Source organism: Myotis yumanensis, unplaced genomic scaffold (genome assembly GCF_028538775.1).
Source record: "Myotis yumanensis isolate MYYU_CA2020_CCGP unplaced genomic scaffold, mMyoYum1.0.hap1 SCAF_10, whole genome shotgun sequence".
NCBI classification, from domain to species: domain Eukaryota; kingdom Metazoa; phylum Chordata; class Mammalia; order Chiroptera; family Vespertilionidae; genus Myotis; species Myotis yumanensis.
Window position 1 is genome coordinate 38,058,868 of NW_027223761.1, and position 8,920 is coordinate 38,067,787.

The 8,920-nt window shown below is 57.4% G+C and overlaps 1 protein-coding gene across 3 annotated transcripts in view; it reads left to right on the forward strand.

The window, feature by feature from the left end:
• LMO1 (LIM domain only 1) overlaps window positions 1–7,134 on the forward strand; it is a 51,031-nt gene extending 43,897 nt beyond the window's left edge. For all 3 annotated transcript variants that reach the window (XM_070426680.1, XM_070426679.1, XM_070426678.1), the window contains 3 exons: window positions 2,404–2,617; window positions 5,121–5,246; window positions 6,818–7,134. In XM_070426680.1, the coding sequence (XP_070282781.1) occupies window positions 2,412–2,617; window positions 5,121–5,246; window positions 6,818–6,923 (438 nt within the window). In that variant the 5' untranslated portion in view covers window positions 2,404–2,411 and the 3' untranslated portion in view covers window positions 6,924–7,134. The remainder of the gene's footprint in view (window positions 1–2,403; window positions 2,618–5,120; window positions 5,247–6,817) is intronic.
• The last annotated feature ends 1,786 nt before the right edge of the window (window positions 7,135–8,920 follow it).

The following is an 8,920-nucleotide window of genomic DNA, read 5'->3' on the forward strand; positions in this document are numbered from 1 at the left end:
CCAGTGAGAGCACAGCTGAAGAGCTCTGGCTACTGGGGAGGGGTCAGGGAAGCAAGGGGAAATCAGCCTCAGCGTCTCTCCTAGAGGCCTGGCCTGAGATTTTCCAAGTTGGTGGCTATGCTGGCTGGGTGCTCTCTCTACAAGCCCTGGAGAGAAATCATCCCACCAGAGACGCCCCAAACCTTCCCATGTCTTAACCCCTCCCCCACTTGGCCACACCTGGTTCCTCCCTGTATGTAGGCCAGGTCTTGAAAGAAGCCCTTCCCGCCTGCCTTAGTTCTCAGGGGTGCCTGGTCCCCAGCTGGCCTCCAGGGCTCCTCAGAGCTGTGACCCGGCTGAACCCTCTCAGAAGAGACGCAGGCAGGTGGGGGACAGAGTCGTCCTGAGCCCCATCACTCTCTCAGACCAATTAACCTTTAGAGCTGCACTAAGGAAATCAGGCATCGAACTTCCCAGCAACAGACAGCCCTGCGGGGACTGGAGGAGGGCGGGCGGAGAGAGCCCACAGCAGCCTGTGACACCGCCTCCCTGCCCTCACCTGGCCTGCTGCCCCTCGGCCCAAGGGCCACCCCCTCTCAGAAAGGAGTCTGAGGAGGCAATGAGGCTGAGAAAGCACAGGAGGAGGGCAGGGTCCCCAGGCGCCAGCTTAACTGGTGCCCCACACTAGCCCCTGGGGCTGCCTGAGCCCCAGTTTCCTCATCTATAGAAGGAGACCGTTTGCTCAGAATCACTCCGAAGGCCCATCGGACCTCCTACCTGTGGATTTTGAGAATGAGGCCCCTTGTGGTTCTCCTCTGAAGCTTGAGGAAGGGTCACACCCAGGAAGCAGCTCAGACAGTGATGGCGAACCTATGACACGCGTGTCAGAGGTGACACGCGAACTCATTTTTTTGGTTGATTTTTTTTGTTAAATGGCATTTAAATATATAAAATAAATATCAAAAATATAAGTCTTTGTTTTACTATGGCTGCAAAGATCAAAAAATTTCTATATGTGACACGGCACCAGAGTTAAGTTAGGGTTTTTCAAAATGCTGACACGCCGAGCTCAAAAGGTTCGCCATCACTGAGCTCAGACAATGGACTGGGGGTAGTGGGTGTGTGTGTCGGGGGGGGGGGGGGGGGGGGCGGGCAGGTGATAGGATTTGAACTCAAAGCCCTGGAGAGTGCAGGGCAAGGATGGGGCCAAGAGCAGAGGGCAGAGGGCAGAGGGCAGGAGCTGGTTGGAGAGCCAGGGAGGCAGGAAAGGAGGGGCTGTTCTCTCCAGAGTCAACCCCTCCATCCACCTGAGCCTGGTCAGGGAGGGAACATCCCACCCCCACCACCTTCACGAGTGCTCACAGGCACCTCCACTCCCCCCAGGTGGGAGCTCTGAGACTCCCTGCTCTCCACACCAAGCCTGGTCTGCACCACACTCAAGCCACAGGGCTCCACGTGGATGTCCAAGCTCCCGGATGACACCTGACGTCTGTCCCCATCTCCTCGGCGGTTCCTCCCTGTGGTCACTCCTTGTGCCCGCGTGCATGGGGTGCGAGTGATGTACACACCTGCCCGCCCTGCATCACCGTCCTCTGGTGAATGCCAGGCTTAGAGCCCAGCCCCTCGTACTTGGCCTTATCTTGTACGTTGAGAAGCTCGGTGGGCCCTGGGAGGGGGCCAGTGGCTCTGAGATCCTTATCCTGGTGGGAAGAGCAGGGATCCAGAGGCTGAGCATCCCTGCCTCGGGCCAGGGCAGGGAGGAAGTCTGACTAACTGCAAGCATGGCCGAGGAGAGCTTCCTGCACACACCTGCGTGAGCTCCAGAGTCCTGCTCCCTCCTGGGACGTCACAGGGAATCTTATATTCTTGACGCCTCCGTGGTTCTGCATGAATAAGCCAAGAGGCTGTAGCCTGACTTTGGGGGTTAAAACGGATAAACGCACAAGCTGTGTGAGGGAGTCTCGAGATGGCAGGAAGAACTGGGGGTTGTAGTGGATCCCATGCTCTTTATGAGGTTCCATCCTTAGGGCTGCAGGAAGAGCCAATGGGATGGTGGCTGCATGAGGGGGGCTTCGGGCCTCCTGTAGATCGGGCTGCAGAGGGGGCAGCGGTTGCATGGGGCGGAACAATCAGGGGCCAGGCCTCGGGCCATGTGTGTGCCCTGCGGCAGAGCAGACGTGGGCTCCCCAGTGCTGCCTGGAGCTTCCGGATGGACCTTCACAGGGGAGGGGAACAGACTGTGCCATGCAGCCCAAAGGACAGGACCCGAGGCCAGGGAGGAGGTTGCCGGGGAGAAAGCGAGGGCTCCTGGGAACCCCCTTCTGGAGGGGCACAGCAGAGAGAAGCAGCGGGCTCCCATTCTCAGAGGGCACAGAGCCCCAGGGCCCACCCGTGTCCATCTGTCTCTTGTCTGTCCGTTCGCAGGCGTGCCGATGCTGTCCGTCCAGCCCAAAGGGAAGCAGAAGGGCTGCGCCGGCTGCAACCGCAAGATCAAGGACCGCTACCTGTTGAAGGCTCTAGACAAGTACTGGCACGAGGACTGCCTCAAGTGCGCCTGCTGCGACTGCCGCCTGGGCGAGGTGGGCTCCACCCTCTACACCAAGGCCAACCTCATCCTGTGCCGCCGAGACTACCTGAGGTGGGCCGCCTCCCACCGCTTGGCCCTTCTGCTCAGAGAGCCCTCGGCTGTGGACCCAGCACCTAGAGCACACAGCCTGAGTGTGTGCTCATCCCGGACTGTCCTGCCCCTGCCCTGCCCCCCCACATGCCCGCGGAGCCCCCATGGCAGGACCACACCTTTAACTCCTGGGACTCAGTGGCCAGCATAGGTTCCGGGCAGGCATCTGTAACCACAGGCACCTGAGCTGAGCTTCCCGTGGGCACCAACCTGTCCCTGCCCTGCCTTTGTCAGGTGCTTCTAAGCCCCCTGTCCCTGGATCTGGGAGGGGCTGCCTCAGAGGGGCTCCCAGGAGCAGGTGGGAAAGCTCTGATGGCCCTGGGCCCTCCTTCCCACCTCTCCCCAGGGCCCAGCTCCCCCCACCTTTCCAGAAGGGCCCTGGGATTAGACGCCCAGATGCCTGGGGAGCCTGGCAGACAGCCAGGCCCTGGGAGAAGGACTGCTGATGTCAAAGCTGAAAGACCTGGGTTTGAACTAGCTCCGAGCCTCAGTCTACCCCTCTGTGAAGTGGTGAAAAGGATAACTTCCCGCTTTGCATTCATCCGAGCTCTAACTCCCCCTCCCCCACAGCCTGCATCCTATTCCCTGGGACTGCCTCCCCCAATTAACCCTCCCTTAGGCCGTCTATGACATCAGCAAGGCTGGAAGGAGGCCACAGAGCAAGGGCCTTGGCGGAGACCCAGCATCTGCATTTGGCTCTCACACAGGCTCTGGGTGGTGGCTGGGCCTTGTGGGGAAGAAAGACCCATCTCATTAATTAATAGGTCAGGGCAAGGGATTCTTGGGGCTCCCTCTGCTCAGGCATGGATGTGGTGAGGGGTGGGCTTATCAGCGGAGGCTCCCTGCTTCTCCAAAGAGCCTAAGATTTACCTGCTTGTACCTTCCCTTTTAACTTCTGCCTTTTGCAGGAGTTTGTTGCTGTTTGTTGGTTTTTTAAGTGATGCAATGACCCAGGACCCGTGACTCAGTGTTCCTGGCGAAGCTGGAAGAGAGAGGCTGAGGCCGGGAGGAGAGGTTAAGGAAGGGATGCTCCTGGGACTCACCCCCCAATGACCTGGATACAGTGTCCAACTCTGGAGGTTTAGGACATCACCTGGTTGAGAGGAGATGACAGATGAGTCCGCAGGACCTGGAGAGGATGGACCACAGGGCAGGTTGGGCTTGTCAGAGAGCTGAAGCACCCACCAGCATTCTGGGCCCTGCCAGCTCCTGGAGCCTGGAGGTGTTTCCCTGGGTGCTGGCAGAGGCCAAGGAATGATGGGGCCAGGTAGGCCAGTGGGCCAGAGTGGGGGTGCGGCTTTCCTTGAGCTTTTCAGCCCCGGAAAAATGGCTCTCCAGAGCCTTCCCCCTCTGCAGCCTTATTGGACTGGTGGCAAGAATGGCCCCTCTTGGCAGGCAGATGCTGTGGCCCAGCCTTTGTCTGCCTTAATCTGAGCCACCACGCAGCTCGGACTGATGAATAATGGAGCCAAGCTCGCCTGCAGACGCCTGAGCTTGAGCTGGACAAATCAGGGATTAGAGGGGCCTCCTGCCTGCCTCTCAGCCCCTTGCCTCACGTGGGGCTTTCTCTGCCAGTGTGCAAGGAAGAAGCTAAGAGAAGCCTGGCTGGCTCAGACCATTGAAACATCCAGTCAGGGATTAGCCGGCGTGGAGGGTGTGAGCTCCCTGTCCCTGGAACTTGGCAGGCAGCAGCTACGAGAAGGGTTGTCTGCCTCAAAGTGGCATTGTGCCACAGGTCCTCGGAGCTTCCTTTTGACGTCTATCCTGTTGTAGGATAGACATCTTTGAACAGGATCATCTAGCCCATCATCCCCTTTTAAAGAGGGATGGACTGAGGTCCAGGGAAAGGAGAAGGGACTTAGGCAAGTCGCATAGTTGAGTTGGTAGGTGAAAAAGACCCCCTCGTAGGGTTGTTGTCAAGGTTAAGTGAGTTGATCTTTGTAAAGCCCTTAGGACAGTACTTGGTACATAGTAAACACTACATAGGTGTTCACTACATGAGTTGCAACTGAGCATTTGCAAAAGTTTTCACAACAAGCCTGTGAAGGTTGTATTTCAGTCCCTATTGTACAGTTGAAATAAATGAGGCTCAGAGAGCCTGGGTGTCCTACCTGAGGACACACAGCCTATGATTGGCCAGCTACCTCTAATTCCTGGCTTGTGTGAATCTAAAGTCCTGCTCAGGATCCAGCCCAGTATTCTGGTGACACCAGGGGCTTGAGGGACCCCAGTGGGAACCTGGGAGGAGACCTTGCCAGAGCAGCCCAGGGATGGGCAGTGTTAGCTGACCCTTGAGCCCCTACACCTCCATCCCTCAGTTGATGTGCCAATTTCTCTGAAACCTGATCTGTTAGTAAAAGTTAGGGAGACAGGGGCGGGCGGCCATGGGTGGGGGCAGTTGCCCTGCCACCCTCTCCAGAGCTCCCTGGCCGGCTCCTGAGCATCTGCACCCTTCCCTCTGCAGGCTGTTCGGCACCACGGGAAACTGCGCTGCCTGTAGCAAGCTGATCCCAGCCTTCGAGATGGTGATGCGGGCCCGGGACAATGTGTATCACCTCGACTGCTTCGCCTGCCAGCTCTGCAACCAGAGGTGAGTGCTAGACGGGTAGAAAGTCCAACACACTCACTAGACCTCAGGTGACTCCTGCCAGAACAGACCAGAAGCTGTGGAGGCCGGCATGCAGATGTGGGTCCCGTGTGTGCATGTGACTGCATGTGCACGCTGTCCTGAGTACTAGTATGTGTGTACATATGTGTGTTTTATATATGCCTAAGCCCTGTAGTCAAATGTGTGTGTTGCCACACTGCGCATGCACTGTGTGTGCATACCCCTTTCTCCTTTCCATCTCTACCTCTGTCCTCTCGGGGTCTTTTCCTGTTTCTTTGTTCTGTCTGTGTGAACGTAGTGGATGGGAGCATGTGGGCTTACTGTGTATGCACAGGGTGCCATGTGCATGTGTCGTTTTAAATATCCATGTCTACGTGGGCATATGCATGTGTTTCTAGGCGTCCATATACAAATGGGGGTATGTGTGTACTCTGTGCGTGATGAGTAGGCATGTGCAGGAAAAGACCCATTTTAAATGTGCATGTATAAGGGTTCTGTACACATGCCCTGTGCCCTTAGTGTGTGCCACGTGCATGTATGTTCTAGTGAGAAGGGGTTCCCAGGCTTGGAGGGCGAAATCTCTTCAGGGAACAGCCCCTCCTTGCGGACCCCTCTTCTGTGATTCTGGTTCCAGCCCAGCCTCCTCTCCGGTCTTTTGGCCCCAGCCCTGTGGGAGACCTCAGGGACCTATGGGGCTAGCGCCCTCCTGGCTGGGGGGCTCTGAAGGAGGCCCTTTTCTCAGGAGCCCCCAGGACAGGAAGGAGCGTATACAAGTATTCCCAGAGGACTAGGTCCTGAGGGACCTGTAGGGAACACAGGCCTGGCTGGGGCTCTGCCAGACCCGCTGCTAGGAGGGCTCGGTGACATTGCAGCACCACCTGGTGGTTATACTGGGATCTGCTGGGACCCTGGGGTCCCACTGACAGCTCAGCCACCTTGGGGACATCTTTGAGGGAAGGGCTGAATCCTCCAGGACTTAAGGAAGACTGGATGAAGAGAGGGAAAGGCAGAGCCCTCCTTGGTAGGGCGCAGATTCTGGACAGATGCTCCAGGAAACCCACAGGTTCTGTTTAGAGAGAGTGCCTTTCATTGACCATCCTCTTAAATTGGGGAGGGGACAGAAGGGTGGGAAAATCAACTATTTTATCCCTTTCTCCTTCCCATCTCTACCTCTGTCCTCTCTGGGTCTTTTCCTGTTTCTTTGTTCTCCTCTCTCTTTCCCCATCTCTGGGACAGGGGTAGCTTGTTCCCATCCCTTCCCACTCACCCCAGCCCTCCGTGGGGGATCTGACTGGAAGGCCTGTGGCCCAGGCTTGTCTGCCTGTCCCACCCCGCAGGCTGCAGGGCCTGGCGGAGGGCCGGGCTAACCCACAGACTTTAGGGTGTGCCCTCTAGAAAGTTCAAGGAGCAAGCCCCCCAGGACCTCATGTCCCATGGTCCACTCCAGCCGAGCTGGGTTCTCTGGGGCCAGAGCCCTCCTGAGTTCTGTCTAGGGGCCCCCGCCGCCCTCTGGGACCCTCCCATGACCTCTCTCTCCTGCTTGGATTTTCCAGATTTTGTGTGGGAGACAAATTCTTCCTGAAGAACAACATGATCTTATGTCAGATGGACTATGAGGAGGGGCAGCTCAATGGCACCTTTGACTCGCAGGTTCAGTAATGCCCAGCGCCTGGCCCATCTGTCCGTCTGCCTGCCTGCCCACCGCCCGGCCGGCCAACCGCTCTCCCGCCGATTAGAACTCCTCCGTCCTCCACGGGAAGGACGGCCCTCCCTCCGCCGTTGCCCGTCTGTGTGTGACCCTCCTGGGGCCAGGCTGGGCCTGTACAGTCTGTCTTCTGTATATAAATGGGAACATTTATTTTATGAGAAATGTAATGCGATTTTATTACTGGCGTGGATTAAACTTATGAATGTTTCCGGGGAGGTTACTCTGCATTGATCACATGACTGACACAGACTTGGGCCCCCTCCCTGCTGCTTAACAGTGGGGGTGCTTTTGTGGGTGGAGGGACATGGAGCAGGGCATGGGGTTCTCCAGGTGGGTTTTAGGGGGGAAAAGCTGGAGGGAGGGGGCAACCCCAAGCACCCCAGAGGTGGGAACTGGGGTGCCCCCTTCTCCTGGCAGAGCACGTACCCTGATTCTGAGCAGACCCCCAAGATGAAGAGGAACAAGATGAAGCCCTTTCTTCCCTGGGTTCCTCTGTTATATCGATCCACTGAGACCCCCCCTCTCTGCCCAGAGAGCAACCTAGTTCTGACTCCTCCATAGTGGGACCCCAATCCGGAGCCCCCTACCACGGGAGTACCACCCTGAGGCCCCTCTTTGCTTTCAGAGTGATGGGCAGCGTTTGCTGTCTCCTCCCTGCAGCTGGGCCTGACTTGGAGCCCAGCTCCCTGCCTTTCTGGGTGACCGAGAACAATCCTGCTCCCCTGTAACACAGCCCACGCAGCTGGAGGCTTTCGTTCACTCAGTCGGCAAACCTTAATCCACTGTCTCAGCCCCGCGCCTTAAGCACCAGACCTGAGGATGAATCATGAATCGGACACAGTCCGTGCCCTTGAAGAGGAGAGAGAAAGCCGGGAAAACAAACAGCGCGTCACGGTGAGGATGAACACTGCAGGGGGACCTGGGACAGGCCAGTTCCCTCCAGTGCACACAGGACCACTGGTGACAACTCCAGAGTCAGGGACAGATCAGCCAGCGGACACCCAGTCCGACACATGTGCTGGCAGGAGAGAGGGACACACAAGAGGTGGGTGTGTAGGCAGAGATAGGCCGGGACAGACTGGCAAGCTGGCAGGCACTGAACTCGGGCCAGACAATAGCCTGGCAGGCAGACACCTGGGTGTTTTCTGTCCACCTGCTGAGCCAGGCTCACCCAGGGCAACAGGCATGCTGTCTTGTCTTGGCTGCAGCCACAGCACCCAGCACAGAGCCTAGAACTGAAAAAGCATCCTAGAGCAGTATTTAAGGCTGTATGGACAGGCTCCCCCACCATCAGGCCACTTGCTGTCCTTCCCCAGGGACTTTTTATCCTGGCCACAGAACAGAGCCCAGGGCTGAGGGAGCTGGCCCACTGCTTCAACTGCCTGACCCTGGGCCGGAACCGGCTGCTGGGGTGGGCGGGCCTGGGCCCCCTGTCACCCTGACTTCAGGCTGCTCTCCAGGCTCTGATGGGCTAGGTCTCTAAGTTGTAGTTTTGTGGCCTGTGGCCTACTCCACGGGAAGAGATTGCTAGGGCCAAAGATCTTGGGGTAGGAGTTTTCAACTTTGGGGGGTGCCCCTCCTGTGAAGGAACTGTATCCATGTGTGTGAGAGAGAAGAGAGCCAGGCAGCCTGGCTGCTGTGGCTATTATGTGCCATGAGGCTAGTGAAACTGGGGTGCGACCTGACGAGATGGTGGATGAGTTTGGGGGCTGGAGCCCTGAATACGGGATTTTTCTTGCTCAACATGAAAAGGCAAGTTCTCTTCCTGGGTCGTAGCAGAGCCCCCAACGCCAGACCCTGCCTGGGCCTTAGGTCTCAGGTGGCCATGCCCACCCCAAGGTTCCCAACTACTAACTTCAGAGTTTGCTGCAGATAAAGTTGTAACACAAGTTAATTACATGGTTATCGAGAGATAACGGAGCCACTCGAATGCAGTTTCTGGGCAATT